This window comes from Dreissena polymorpha, chromosome 2 (genome assembly GCF_020536995.1).
Source record: "Dreissena polymorpha isolate Duluth1 chromosome 2, UMN_Dpol_1.0, whole genome shotgun sequence".
Lineage (NCBI taxonomy): Eukaryota > Metazoa > Mollusca > Bivalvia > Myida > Dreissenidae > Dreissena > Dreissena polymorpha.
Window position 1 is genome coordinate 140,731,134 of NC_068356.1, and position 16,626 is coordinate 140,747,759.

Here is a 16,626-nt window from a genome sequence, read left to right on the forward strand (position 1 = left end):
TTTGACGTCATATCCACGTTATCAAAAGTGCGCATGCGTATAGCATAACTTCATATACAACTATTAATAATCAATTTGCAGTGCTTTCTCAACTTGTTCCCGGGTTTAAAGCTGTTTAGACAGACAGACAGACAGGCACACAGAGAGTTTCTTCAGACTTACACACAAGTACATCGTCTTTGTACGTAAATGCGCATATATTTTCACGTAAAAATGTATTACAACATAAAAATACATAACATAATATAAATAAGTCATTTAAGAATACAAATTCAAATTAGCACAATTAATGGCAAGAACAAGTAAGTTTTATCGAGGCGATAATGAAATTTATTTAACAGTATTATAAAATCGCTTTTTTATAAGGAAAGCTTCTTTGATATATATAACGAATTACTTGTGGAATTTATTTACAGATTGGTTGATATAAAATATTTGGATGTATTTCTTAGATAAGTGTTACAGCTGAAAATGGCAATCGTCTTCTAAACGAAAGGCATTACAATATATAACTATAACGTTCATTTCGTGGTATGTTATTCTGGGCGAATCTGCCAGGCGGAGGTTGATGTGAATACTCAGAACAAGTCACAGCTCTAGAAAAAAGTCGACGTGAATTTTGGGATAATTTTAATGCTTATTTTATGCTATAAGACACGACTTGGAAAATTACATATAAACATGTTTACGTCAATAATTAAAGAAATTATGGACAAGAATCAATCGACGATTACTACTATGCATGATACGAATTAAGCTGTTAAAATAGCGATTGCATGCGAATAGGCAATCATATAGAAAAAAAAAATTTTATCGGGTGTTATCATGCATATTCATTTATAAAATAAATATGTAATGACACATGACAAGAAGATATAAAATTTAGTTCACAACCACAGCATATACCAGAATGTCACGTTATTTTTAACAATATCCGCACTTTAGCCAAACCAAACATGGTCCCCAGCTCTAATCGCGCCAAATAAATAAATAATTTCATAATACGGAAAGAAGTAACTAAAGTAATATCCGGATGTTGAAGCTGCAAAAACATTGGGATGCTGCAGACAATTCGTTTAAACCAGATTTGAGAAGATGTGTCACCAAGCAGAATGGCTGAGTGTGTTCAAGGTAGCCATGTACGCGACGAGTCAGTTGATTCGCAGTGCAGCTCTGCTTCGGGATCCAGTAGCACGGGGGAAACTGAACGCTTAAGAAAGCTCTTTGAGACTTGCGATGATGATGCTGATGGATTTTTGAGCAGGTAGTCAACTCACTTATGGTGAAATGTTTAGCAATGCAATCTTGTTAGTCGTAAAAACTATTCAGAGATTGCCCTATTATAAAATGGGGATTTTTACCGTGACATTATCTACTTTATATAGAGGAAAGACTCTGAAAACAAACATGGTGTGCAGTGATTCTTTTTGCCCTGCATCCTATAGTTTAGGCTATACGCATGTTTTTTCATATGGACACACCATTCTAAAACATGTTCGTCCATCTGACAATTTGCTTAAAAATTCTGAATATCAACATTTTCACAGATGTAAATACAAGTTTGATTTGTGGAAATCCTTTGTTTCGCTAAGTCTTTGGACCTTTGAACTTAAGCGCCTTTGAATGTGCACTCTTGCATGAAAAGGGCGCTATATAAATCCGGTATAATAATAAAGTCGAATATAGCGTGAGTCGGCCATGGCTCCAATTTTAATGCACTTGTTGTGCCTTCAGTGTAGTTGAAAATATATTCAATTCCCTGCTATTGACCCTTTGGGCCACTTGGAGTTGCAAATGGTTACGGTATATTTCATGTCAAGTCTCCTGCCCGGAATCCGCTCGGTACTTAAATCAGTAATATAAGCAATATAAACTATATTTCTGGCACAAATGAACACAACAGATCATATATACAGTACAGCCAACGCGGCACAAACATAATCCGCGGCTATGCCACGGCCAGATTATTAGAACACGGCGGCCAAATCGTGTATTCACGCGGCGTATCGCCATGGCACTCGGCGTCAATCCGCACAACGACGGCGAGTCTGTATTAACCTCGCGTACTTTCACGGAGTAAATCCGCCACATACATACGCGGCGGATCGAGTAAAAAGATATCCACCTACATGTACATACATGTATGTGTCGCGTAGAAACCAAGATTTATGCTGGTTTTATAATTATAATCAGTGACTTTTTTCGCTTTTTTTGTTACACGTGTGCCATTTGGATTGGGAAAATTAACGCGATAAACCGTGAAATAGGGAAAAATAGCGCGATAAACCATGTAATTGGGAAACATAATAATTTATAAATATGATTATAAGAACAGAATTAAAATTATTAAAGTATGTTTGACAGCATTTTTATATTATAAAGTGCTAATTTAATGTGTTCTTACAATAAAGACAATGTTAAGTTAATATCCTTTCACATGCATATTGAACTTGCAATAATCTATACTGATTCTTAAATATACCATTGAATCATAACCTCTTTAACAGTAAGAATTTAATTCAGTTTAAATTTTTTTTTAAATATCATATGGAGAAAACATTAACAAATATTTATATAAAAAAAATGCTTTAGTGGTCTTGCTATGTAAATGATGTATTAAATGGAGTTAAAATAATTTATTTAATTTCCAGTGCTCCAGCCAGCTTTTCAAAATAGAGGGGAGATTCCCCAAAAAGGGCACATTTTACGCGTAATTTTGAAAAATAGGGCATTTATTTATAAATATACTTAAGTATATACTTTGGTTATACTATATACTTATTAATTGTAAACACTAGTGCATTGGATGACTTCACCAATTGTATGCTGTTCCTCATTTTGTGTAATGAAATTACAATAAATATATTACTATCTACATTGGCGCTAAGGAAAACAACTTAGTAGCCAATTTCCTAACCGACTTGGGCTATATATATATAGCATCCGACTACACGCATTAGAGATATGTAGATATCATATTTCTTTCCGGTGTGTGTGGGGGGGAGGGGGGAATTTTGATGTTTTTTTTATCACCTATCATCATTGAACTGCATGTTAATCTTTCAGGTTCCATTTTCAGCATCAGTGGCCTTTTAGAAGAAAATGAAATGAAGAAAACATGAAATAAATTCAGGGGTTTCACTGGGTCAAAAAACGTTGTGACTGTCAATACTTAAATTCGTTGCTTTAAATAACTTTGAGCCAATGTTTGTCCACAATTTATAATATTAATTAAAACAAAAATCTATATTGACAAATTTAAAGTCTAAACAATGATCAATGTCACCATGAAGTAGCATCCAGTCTGGAGATTAAAATGACACATTGTTATTGTTAATACTAGGATATATTAATTTCACAACACGTTATTTCAACTAATGTCAACAACGTTGACAGTTTTGTTAGGTCGCGAAAATATATGACAATATCAACATTACATTTTACTTGCAGAGTGCTAAATCCTCCTTTCAAACAAGTTCTTTATTTGTTGAAATAACAACTGTCTGCCCCTATTCATGTTAAAATTCATCATGATTGAGGACAGACAGTGTTTTAAAGTTCAGAAATAAAATCCAAACACAAATATGTTTTCCATGCCGTAATTTCGGACTAAAAATTAACCGCATATTCACATTAAAAAAAGATGATTAATTTTCAAATGTTAATAGGTATTTTGAATTGAAATCACTATTTTTGCAAACAAAAAGTTATAGCCAAAGAATTCAGAAGTTTAAAATAATCAATAGTGCTAAGTTTGATTTCATTCGAGTGTGATTGTGCCTAACCAAGCGTGACCTCAGAGATAATCTTTCACAGCATGCTACTATCGTCTGCAACAAAAGGCTAATTAGTGATCTGATAACAAACCATGCCCTTGGGGCTTGTTTGTTCACAATGTGTTGACTTAATACACCCCAGGCAGTCATGTTATGTGTGTATTCATGTCGATGTTTCTGGCGATTTATAAGGCCTGAAAGCAGGAATTAAGAGATCAAAAGGGCATTTGACAGAAAAATAGAGGGGCGCTTTTTAAGTGGGCAAATTTTAGAGGGGCGCAGCGCCCCTCTATTTATTGCTAGCTGGAGCACTGATTTCTTTACCTTTCAACATCTTGCACTTGACATCCTCCATTCAATGATATTTCAGTAAACTGTAAAGCGTGACAAACATAATAAAGAAGAATATGCATATGAATCTGATTTTACACAGATCCATTAACATATAAATCATATCATGTTTGTCTCTTTCCATTTTCGAACGATACTCATCTTAAATGCATTAACTTTGTGAGTACCGGTAGACTAACTCCTATTTCCCAACACTGATTTCCGTGATGCACATTCACAGTGAAGATTTCTAATAAATATATATTGTTTTTATCTCAAACGTATTTTGCGTTAATTGACACACACATTAAATTATTCCTATCATTTTCGCCGCTCATCGCAAATTTCTCGTCTGCTTGCCGCCATCTTGGATGTGTGTAAAAACAGGCGTTTAGAATCAGGATACATCGACTATCGTCGGTAACCTCCGCAATAAAGAGAGAGATGTGGATAGCAACGTAAAATTGTATTCGGCTAAATTCGCGAACAATACGTAAGTCAGTTGTCATTCGGCGACGACTTGGCAAGCTCGATCGGCACTCGTTTGAAATTATTGATAAATTACATTGTAATATATTGGCTTTATTGGGAAAATTTTGTCTTTTTTGGGGGAAATTTTAATCAAATTTTTTGGAAAAAAACGTCATTTTTTGCAATTAGGAAGCAGCCGAATATAGGCTGTAATTTTGGGCAAAAAATCAGGGATTATTTTCACGTTTTAATAAGCGATACGACACGTAATGCGCTTTAACAAATTATCATTGAATTATTTACGCCCAACTGTTAATGTTTCGTTCGATTATCAAATTATCATATACTTTGGCAAATTCTAGCGTCAAATAAACAGTGCTAAAATATCCTTTGTTTCATAAAAAGCGCGCAAAAATTATGCAGACATGTAAAATTTGTTTGAAAGTGTGGGAAAGTGTGGGTGTATTTTGTGTTGTATAAATACATGAACATCACGTCAGGCGTAAATCGCGTGTTCAGTGGGAAAAAAAACGCCCCAATTAGACTTAATTTCATCATGACTTTAAATAGTAACAAATGCCAAAATGTATTTGATACTAAAGGAAATATGGAGAATGTTTGCGTATCGTAAATATTTACCAGCATTTGCTTTAAAACTGGAATATACTGGATTATCGGGTAATTAGTAGCGATATTAACCGTATAATATGAACAAAACAAAACGTGTTTATATACGCATATTCAAACAATAGTAATAATAAGCTGATAATTAACAAAACAACAAATACATTTTCACCGTCTTGATTATTGATGTGGCTTCAAACTGCTTATTTTCTCAGCTTAAATATAATAGCAAAATCAACATGCAATTAATTTAAAAATCCACCATATGCTGGAGCCTTGACCACTATGTATGTGCGAAAACATAATTATGTGACCTTGTTTATGTGTGAAATACATACACTACGGGCGGGAAACAAACTTAATTGGCCAGACACATTAACTATGCTTACATGTATATGCTAATACAATCCGCACACAATAAATTTATTATGATTTTAATTATTATTATAATTGTTCTTTCAAAATTTGTTAACTACATGTAACTAATAATTTTAAAAAGATTTTTTATTTCATGATGCGCATCGACTCGGCATCATGTCGCGGATCGCGGCATGCCTCGGCGGACAGATGCGAAGCTTCGCGGCCAAATGCGACTTGCCGCTGCATACTGACGCGGCTTCAATGACTGACGCGGCATCGACATGTTTCGCCTTGCCGCTGCAGATCGCGAAATACATTCGTTCCGCGTTGGCTGTACTGAATATATTATATATCTCTAATGTGCAAATTAAAACAACTTACTGATTGGTGTGCTCGCATTATAATGACATTAATCCAAAGTTTCAAAAACGTTTAAGTTTTTGCAATGAAAGCGCCATTCCAAGTATTCCGAATTTTAAAATACACTATTATCTCCAGAATACCCCGCAAGATAGATCTCATGCCTAATCAACCAATCGTAATACATTGACTTTCGCCAGAACCTCCGTAAGATAGATCGAATTGTTGATTAAAAACTTTCATTTTGATAACGTTTTTTATCAACTTTTTGTTTTGAGCATTTATCAAGAAACAACACGCAAATTGATATTGATAATAACAGGTATTGTGTTTGTTACGCTGTTTTAGATTGATTGAATTCGATTTTATAGACAAACTTGAGAGATATTCTTTTTACATTGAATTTGGTTTAATCAGGAAGAATTCTGAGCTGTACGTATGAACCAATAAAAGCTCAGAGCATTCAAGAAGAACTAGCCTTCAGTGTACATCACATTAACGCTTGTATAGTGCGACAAACAACAACCTCATTTGAAAAATATATAATATTAAGAGTTTATATTGTAATACACGTTTTAACAACGTTCTTAATTGAATTTGTCTTTAACTGACATGATGCCAGTTGTCAATCAAATTATTCTCAGTAATCACATCAGCCAATCTGAGCTCAGGCAACTGAATACACGCCGTCCACATAAAGGTCTATACGATACAGTGATGTTTTGTTTTTATTTTTTAGAGCCTGAGCCTTTTGGATTGGGAAAATTAGCGCGCTTAACCATGAAATTGGGAAAAATGGTGCAATAAACCTTGATATTGGGGAAAATGAAGAATGATTAATATGATTATGAATAGCATAGTTACATTTGTTTTAAATGTAATTTTTGCCTTTATTAGTAATTTCTGTTCTGCTCGTCCGCCTTCTTCGACAATGACATATGCAACCGTCATGCTCAATTGTGATTCATCGACTATCTCTGGTTTCATCCATAATATAGAGGGGTGTGAATAGCAACATGAATAAAAAATCTGACTAATTTGCGAACCAATAGTTAAGCCTGTGGTCGTTCAGAGGCAACTCAATACGCCCTGTTGGCACTCGTTCCACAGAATGATCGCTGTCTAACATTATAGGGTTTATTTGGACAATTTGGCACTTTAAGGGAATTTTGAAGGAAAATCATTGCTTTTTGTGATTGAGAAACATCCCAAATCGTTAGTAATTTCGGGCATAAAAAATAACTGCAATAGCTCTACATGACACAAATCAATGAAATAAGCTTTCCTGTCCAATGACCCGGATTATTGATTGCGCAATAGTAAAATGGCGGTCATTTTTGGTCGATTTGCACGTTTTTTGGTCTTCAATTATTTTTTCTCTGTTTGCGAAATATTTTACAGTTTCATAATTTATACAATTTTAGGATTATGCGTCTGCGGGACGCATTTATAGCTAATGTTTGAGTCCCCTGCGATTTCTATGCGTACAGGACGCAGACCTAAAATTATCCCTGCATGGAAAAATATGTTTTGTTATACCTATGTATAACATATTTATATAACTTATAATGCATTAAGCAGTGATTTTTTTGCTTTAATTTGTTATAACCTGTGCCATTTGAATTGGGAAAATTAGCGCGGTAAACCATGAAATTGGGAAAAATAGTGAGATAAACCATGAAATTGGGAAAAATTAAGCATTATAAATAATTATGATGATAAGTAACAGAATTAAAATTGTTTTTAAGTGCATGTTTTAAAAGGGTTTTCTAGCCATTTGGGGAAAAGGAGTCTTGTCGAATTGGGATTGTTTTAATTGATACTTGTGGCCAATTTGGAAATTATTTATGGACAAAAAGGACTTAATCAAAGTTATATATTTTGTAGAATGTTTAATGAAAAAGTTGAGATCTAGAGTTAAGAAATCATAAGTCATAAGGGACTTCTTTATAAAAAAAATAAACATAAAAAATTGAGGAAATTTGGCGTCTTTGGGGGAAATTTTGGTCAGCTTTTTGGGGAAAAAACTTTGATTTTTGCGATTGGGACGCAGCAAAAAAGCGGCGGTAATTTTTAGCAAGAAATCACTGTTACGGTAGGTAAATAACGTGTTTTGCGATTGCCAAACTATGCTTATGCATAAATATAATGCATGAACAATTGGACAAGTCATATTGGGATCCGGATAAATAAGATGTTACAAGTTCGAAGTTTAAGATGCAATTGTTTTACTGTTAGCTTTTAAATGTAAAACAAATACAGTTTTTACTTGCTTAACAGCCTTTTTCTGTTTAAGACATATCAACAACCATGTGAAGTAGATTGTTTGTTCCGAATTTACATAGACACAATATTGGACCCATTGTTTTTAGTTTGGAATCATCTTTTCAAATATGTGCAACCCTGAGACTCATTGTTGCAGATTTTGAAAATGAATTACTTGGTTTGGCAAATTATTTATGACCCAGTGCTCCAGCTAGGCCTAAATCAAAGGGCGCCGCGCCCTGCCCTCCCGAACCTCTGCCCTGCCCCCCCCCCCCGCAATAAAAAATATTTTTTTTGTTTTTGTATTTTTACATATGATTATTTATAAATCTCTTATAATATTGTAATTACTTTAATACTCATTGTAGACATTATTTTGAATGGTTTAATAATAATATGAATAATACAATTATTGATAACATATAAATTAACATGCAATAGGAAGCATTTCAGAAACAGCCACGCGCTCGTACGTGCCCTTTTCACAAAATATTGCGCGTCGAAAGTGCCCTTTTGACAAAATACTGCGCGTTGAAAGTGCCCTTTTGAATAATAAGCCCCCCTGCCCTTTTCAAATCCTAGCTGGAGCACTGATGACCTGTATACAAAGATCAGCGAAGATAAAAAATTTAATTAGATACAGCACGATCAGAACATCAATTTACATGTTTTCATATTTACCTTTTCCCACTCAGAAGCAAAGTGAAAATGGCTAAGTGCAAACAGCATAAAACCAGAACACCCTGCGTGTAACTCGCAGTCTGTTCAGATTTATGCGGTGTGCTGCTCATCAGTATCTTAGGGTTGGAAATGTAGCCTTAAAAACTTGAATCTAGTAAGAAAGGTCTTAAATTAAATGTAACTTTCTAAGGGACAACAAATGTGTAAAATCATGTATCTAAGTGGTAAAGGGATAAATCTCACCAAAAGGCTTTTATTTTTCAGAGACAATTTTGTGTATATGTGCAAACAGTTGAGCCTTGAAGAGTGGACAACAGATATACTGGAGCAGTTGGGAATCGGGACTTCATCGCGGATTTCATTTGACGACTTCATTCGTTTTCGCTCACAGGTGATGTCGATGTTTGTTTATTTGATCTTATCTTTAGAACAACTTGCATTTACTTTCAAAAATTTAAAGTCTGATCTTCCTGGCCTTTAATTGATGAAGGTTTGCTCAAATTAGCTAAAATTTGTTAATGAATATTTTGTTGACATGTAAATTTGTAGATTTTTTATGTTAGAAAAAAGAGAGGAATTTACATGCGTCATTTTGGGATGTGTTTGTGATAAATTTGTGGATGGGTCATCACATGAAATCAAAGAAAATTAATGTTCTAACAATAAAAATGGTTTGGAAGTCTTGATAGTACACAACACAAGTATAGAGCATATCAGAATTTTAATTAAAGCAAAGTTTTTATGCCCCCGGATCGATAGATCGGGGGTATATTGTTTTTGGCCTGTCTTTCTGTCTGTCATTCTGTCCCAAAACTTTACTGTACAGTAAAGTTTTGCAATAACTTTTGAAATATTTAACATAGCAACTTGGCATGCATGTGTATCTCAATAAGCTGCACATTTTGAGTGGTGAAAGGTAAAGGTCATCCTTCAAGGTCAAAGGTAAAAAAAAAAAGCTGTTAGTTTTTGGAGCACTACACAATAAAATGTTCACCATATCCCCTTCTTTACCGTAGATACATTTTTTTGCTCCCCGAAAATTTATTTTGGGGGGAGCATATAGTCGCCGCTTCGTCTGTCCGTCCGTGTGTCCGTCTGTCAGTGTGTCCGTCCGTCCGTGTGTCCGTCCGTCCGTGTGTCTATCCATCCGTGCACAATTTTTGTCCGGGCTATTTCTCAGCAACTAATGACCGGAATTCAATGAAACTTTATGGGGAGCTTCACTACGAAGAGATGTGCATATTATCAGCGGGTTCTGGTCGGATGATTTTTCACAGAGTAATGGCCCTTTGAAATTTTCTATACAAAAATTCTTGTCCCCCCCAACTACTGTGCCCTCAAGACGTTTCCTTTTATCTGAATACATAGTGCAATATTGTGACAAAAAAACCTTTGGGGAGCATTGTTACAACCCGTTTTGAAATAAAAACCCGAATTGTAATAATTATTACAAAGTGGGTTACGATGCATTATTATATTTCGGGTCGACTGTAACAACCGGTTTGTAATAAAAACCCGAAACGTAATAAATTTTATCATGTCCATTAAATCAGAGATACAGACTTTTTTAGAAGTTATTTTCATTTTTAAATAAGTTTTAGAGTAGGTATTGACTGTTTCCCCAACCTTTGTTCTCATAGACTCCATCAACAAAACATGAATGTAATACTTTATTACAAAGTGGGTTGCGATGCATTATTAAATTTCGGGTCAACAGTAACAACCCGTTTTGTAATAAAAACCCGAAATGTAATAAATGTTATCATGTCCATTAAATCAGAGATGCGGACTTTTTTAGAAGTTATTTTTATTACAAAACGGGTTGTTACTGTCGACCCGAAATGTAATAATGCATCGCAACCCCTTTTGTAATAAATTATTACATTCATGATTTGTTGATGGAGTCTATGAGAACAAAAGTCGGGGGAACAGTCAATACCTCCTCTAAAACTAATTTAAACATGAAAATAACTTCTAAACAAGTCTGTATCTCTGATTTAATGGACATGATAACATTTATTACATTTCGGGTTTTTATTACAAAATGGGTTGTTACTGTCGACCCGAAATGTAATAATGCATCGCAACCCACTTTGTAATAAATTATTACATTCATGATTTGTTGATGTAGTCTATAAGAACAAAAGTCGGGGGAACAGTCAATACCTACTCTAAAACTAATTTAAACATGAAAATAACTTCTAAAAAAGTCTGTATCTCTGATTTAATGGACATGATACAATTTATTACATTTCGGGTTTTTATTACAAAACTGGTTGTTACTGTCGACCAGAAATGTAATAATGCATCGTAACCCACTTTGTAATAATTATTACAATTCGGGTTTTTATTACAAAACGGGTTGTAACATAGCATCACCCGTCTCCGACTGTTTCTTGTTGTTCTAGTAACTCCTAAAGTTATTTTAGAGCAGACAGGGTGAAATGCCATGTTCATCGTAATTAAAGCTTTCCCTCTCAGAAGCATAGTGAAAATGGCTATATGCAACCGGCATAAAATCAGAAGAGCATAAAAGTAACTTGCAGTCTGTTCAGGTTTTACGCTGTTTGATACTCATCAGAATCTTACGTTGGGAAATAGCGCCTTAAAAACTTGAATCAAGTTGGGAAGGTCTTTCATTTTATTTGATTTTCCAAGGGACTTCAAACACAGATGCATGTCTAAGCAGTCAAGGGTTAACCATAGTAAAACAGCATTTTTTCCAGGTGTTCTAGCCTTCAATTCCAACACTAAGATACTGATGAGCAGAAAATAGCATAAAACCTGAACAAACTGCGAGGTACTCTCAGGCTGTTCTGGTTTAATACTGGTTGCAAACAGCCATTTCTTTGTCTCTGAGTGGGAAAGGGTGAACTATTCTAAGACCGAGCATGCTTTTTTCTGGCAGGTTTTAGAGCCTGACTCCGGGCAGGCAGTTGATGAGACGGACACTGGGATAGACCTGAACATGAGTAGGGCTCACACTCAGATCACGTCTTGGCCCACCATGAGCACTGACAGCATGGGTAAGTATAGATCACATCTTGGCCCACCATGAGCACTGACAGCATGGGTAAGTATAGAAATAAACATGGGCTCACACTCAGATCACGTCTTGGCCCACCATGAGCACTGACAGCATGGGTGAGTATAGAAATAAACATGGCATGATGGGGCTTAAAAAGTGTCAGACAGAGCAAACTGGCTCACATTCAGATCACGTCTTGGCCCACCATGAGTACAGACAGCATGGGTAGGTATAGAAATAAACATGGCATGATGGGGCTTGAAAAGTGTCAGACAAAGCAAACGGGCTCACACTCAGATCACGTCTTGGCCCACCATGAGTACAGACAGCATGGGAAGGTATAGAAATAAACATGGCATGATGGGGCTTGAAAAGTGTCAGACAAAGCAAACGGGCTCACACTCAGATCACGTCTTGGCCCACCATGAGCACTGACAGCATGGGTAAGTATAGAAATAAACATGGCATGATGGGGCTTGAAAAGTGTCAGACAAAGCAAACGGGCTCACACTCAGATCACGTCTTGGCCCACCATGAGTACAGACAGCATGGGTAGGTATAGAAATAAACATGGCATGATGGGGCTTGAAAAGTGTCAGACAAAGCTAACGGGCTCACATTCAGATCACGTCTTGGCCCACCATGAGCACTGACAGCCTGGGTAAGTATAGAAATACACATGGCATGATGGGGCTTGAAAAGTGTCAGACGTCTTGGCCCACCATGAGCACTGACAGCATGGGTAAGTATAGATATGAACATGGCATGATGGGGCTTGAAAAGTGTCAGACAGAGCGAAGGAAAAGGGCTAATATGCGAATATTAAAACATTCTTGGGCCATAACTCTGTCATTCTTTTGGGCATTTTCATAATGTTTGGTTTAGCTTTGATGAAAACGATTGAAACAAGGGGATGAATATGTAAAAAGTGCAAAATTTATAAAAATCAATGACCAAGATTTAATTATTGTTCAGAAGAGTTTGCTAGTAAACAATTTAATTTCAATCATTTGCCCAAAAAGACTGAATAAATTTATCATACATACCTATCTAGCAGAAAATGTCGTCTGAGAACAAAATCAATATTCGATGTTGATGGTCAAAATGTAGATCTTGACAATACCTAGTCTGGTTCACGCGTGTCCAAAAACAAGGTCATTAGCTTAAATGTAAACAAATCTTGTTTGCATTCTGTATGCCACATTTATAACTCAATCTTAATGAAACTTTGTAAAAATGTATCTTGACAATATCTAGGCCAAGTTTGAATCGGGTTATTATTGTATTAAAAACTAAATCACCGGGTCTTGTCTTAAAGAATGGTTCACCTTGAACTCATGGGAGTGATTAAGGGCCTTTTTCATTTAAATATTTTAATTGCTATATAAACACACCTACCATTACCTTCTGCTCAGTATGTCTACAACTGCCCTTTTAGCCCACAAGATATTAGATTGTTGTAATCTGAAAAAATAAGACATGGCATCTATTTTGAATATTTACAATTGCACATTTTCTTGGGTTGACAGAGCTACGAATTTAACACAAGTACATTAGAAAATGACTGACACAAATTCCTTTTTTATTTTTTTGCAAAATCAGAAATCCACAAATTTTACATGTCCATGAAAAAGGGCATTTTAAAACAACTACTAAAAAATGCAGACAAATATATGATCTTATAATATTATGTTCATGCAATTTTAAGACAAAAATTTGCTCAGCTTCCTTTTTCTATTCCAGGGGCCCTCTCTGGTCGCCCCGATAGTCTGGACTATGACAGCGGGGCTCGGGACCTGCAGAGCCCAGAGCCCTTCGTGAGCCTCGGGCGTATGGTGGAGTCACATGACCCGACCCTCTACAGGGAGGTCACGGAGGTCAACAGCGTGGGGCAGAGACTTATGGACCTCGCTAACAGGGTGAGTAAGTCAATAGCGTGGGGCAACGACTAATGGAATTTGCTAATAGAGTGAGTTTGAGAGTGTGGGGCAACGACTTATGGAATTTGCTAATAGACTGAGTTTGAGAGTGTGTGGCATAGACTGATGGATCTTGCTTTAGAATAGGGTGAGTTTCAAAGCACATGATTCATCTATAGAAAAACTGTTGGTGTCAGAATGAACTTTAAGAAAATGAAATTGTAGCATGAGAGTGGGTTAATATAAGAGACTGAGAGCAGTTGGTTTGATTTATATAGAGCCCAGTCTGCTAGCTTAATTGGTAGAGCGCTGGACTGCAAATCCAAAAATAGCAAGTTAGATTCCCAAATAGGAGCGAAAATATCTAAACAAACAAACCTGTATCTTCAGCAGAATGGTGGCTGAATGGGCTTTAAGGAAATCCATAGCAATAGTATGTATAAAGTAGGGTCACTCTATAGTACGGTTACTCTCCCATGTTTCATGGTTTAACAAACTGATCAGAGGACTTGTCTGGAGTTGCACTGAGTCTGTAGAGAAAAATCTACATTGAAATAGCATTGTGCTGCACCCTACTCATTTTAAGCTCACCTCATGAGTTCAAAAATGGTTCCGGTCCTTTGAAAAACATGGCCGCCAGGGGGCAGGGCAGTATTCCTCATATAATGGCTATAGAGAAACCTTGTGAACACTCTAGAAGTCACAATTTTTGCCCAATCATCATGAAACGTGGTTAAAACATTGGTTTTATATTAATCTCGGACGAGTTCGAAAATGGTCCAGATCGGTGAAAATACATGGAAAAACATAGCCGCCAGGGGGCGGGGCAGTTTTTCTTATATGGCTATAGTAAAACCTTGTGAACACTCTAGAGGCCACATTTATTGTCCAATCTTCATGAAATTTGGTCAGAAGATTGGTCTCAATGATATCTTGGATGAGTTTGAAAATGGTTACGTTTGCTTGAAAAACATGGCTGCCAAGGGGCGGGGCATTTTTCCTTATATTGCTATAGATGGCTATAGTAAAATCTTGTTAACACTCTAGAGGCCACATTTATTGTCCGATCTTCATGAAACTTCATCCCAATAATATCTTGGACAAGTTAAAAAATGGTTCCGGTTGGTGAAAAAACATGACCGCCAGGGGGCGGGGCATTTTTCCTTATATTGCTATAGTAAAACCTTGTTGACACTCTAGAGGCCACATTTATTTTCCGATCTTCATGAAACTTGGTCAGAAGATTTGTCCTAATGATATCTTGGATGAGTTTGAAAATGGTTTTGGTTGCTTAAAAAACATGGCCACCAGGGATGGGGCATTTTTCCTGATATGGCTATATATCATGCTTTTGTAAAACCTTGTTAACAGTCTAGAGGCCACATTTATTGTCCGATCATCATGAAACTTGGTCAGATGATTTGTCCCAATGATAACTTGGATGAGTTCGAAAATGGTTCCGGTTGGTGGAAAAACATGGCCCCCAAGGGGGCGTGGCATTTTTCCATATATAGCTATAGTTAAACCTTGTTAACACTCTAGAAGCCGTATTTCAGGGATGGAAATTAGTGGTTTCCCGTGAGCCCGGGGCAAGTAGATTTTGGCCTTGGCAACTCAATTTCAAAAGTTTGTAGTCCGGACGGGCATCTTGTTTTTTTTAAAGCTTAAAACAATTCAGTGCAATGAAAATTGAATAACAATTGACCACCATGGATCAATACTAGTTAAATAACATTCATTATTTAGGAATAGGAAATGATTCAATTCAGGTTCATATTTATACATCATGCATTGAACATGTGTAATGTCAGCAATTTTATTTAATTATCTATTATTTTATTAAAAGAATGTATAATATACACATTTACATATTTCTGGGCTCGTTATTCTTTATCTGGGCAACCAAAATACTAAAGATGGTTGCCCGTGCTGTATTTTTTGTACGATCATCATGAAACCTTTCAGAAGATTTGTCCCAATGATATTTTGGACAAGTTCGTAAATGGTTCTAGTTGCTTTAAAAACATGGCCTCCAGTGGGCCGGGCATTTTTCCTTATATGGACTTATGAATCTTCATGAAACATTGTCAGTAGATCATTAGCCGATGAACGCTTATGACGTTATGTTAGTTTTTCAGACATTCAAGTGACTCGGATATTTTAAGAAAATTTTGAAAACAAAATGGCGAACTAAAACGAGCAAATTTTCTTAAATCATATTATTCGTATTACTTTGACTCTTTTTAACAAGTCATTTAATGAAAAATAGTACCTCAAATATTATGAGTACATACTTATGTATTGAAATTGCTTACAATTCAATATTGCTTATTAAATTTTTTAAGATATAATGTACCTCAATTTTGTAATAGTCATATATTGAAATAATGAGCCTTCAATTCTTTTAACTAGTCATGCATTGAATTGCACTTATGTAGCTCATAGTGTAGCTATATTTAAACAAATTAAACTGTTCTAACTACCGGTAGTCATTTATTGAAATATATGTGTCATTGTGTATCTAAATTTGTTACGCTGTTGGTTTAAAGTGCACTGAAATTACTTTACAATGTGTAACTTTTATGACTTGATATTTTTAGCCGGATTTTTTTCGAAAAAATCTCGGCTTATAGATTGATGTTGTCGGGCGGGCGGGGGGGGCGGGCGGGCGGGCGGGGTGGCGGCCTGCTCGAAAATGTTAAAGTTCTTATTTCATGGTATAACTTTGGTATGCTTGGACCTAGAGTCTTCAAACTTGACATGAAGGTTGGCCAGGATTAACAGATGACCACTGGTCATTTCAAGGTCATTC

At 35.8% G+C, this 16,626-nt stretch overlaps 1 protein-coding gene across 5 annotated transcripts in view; it reads left to right on the forward strand.

Moving 5' to 3' along the window:
• Nucleotides 1-1,016: 1,016 nt before the first annotated feature.
• Nucleotides 1,017-16,626, forward strand: part of LOC127869225 (colorectal mutant cancer protein-like) — a 68,659-nt gene continuing 53,049 nt past the window's right edge. Inside the window, exons 1-4 of one of the 5 annotated variants that reach the window (XM_052411602.1) lie at nucleotides 1,017-1,264; nucleotides 9,132-9,258; nucleotides 11,776-11,893; nucleotides 13,639-13,814. In XM_052411602.1, the coding sequence (XP_052267562.1) occupies nucleotides 1,113-1,264; nucleotides 9,132-9,258; nucleotides 11,776-11,893; nucleotides 13,639-13,814 (573 nt within the window). In that variant the 5' untranslated portion in view covers nucleotides 1,017-1,112. Of the gene's footprint in view, nucleotides 1,265-9,131; nucleotides 9,259-11,775; nucleotides 11,894-11,915; nucleotides 11,941-11,966; nucleotides 12,012-12,293; nucleotides 12,339-12,567; nucleotides 12,638-13,638; nucleotides 13,815-16,626 lie in introns of those variants that run through there. The other 4 variants (XM_052411606.1, XM_052411604.1, XM_052411605.1 and 1 more) reach the window with 4 other exon arrangements.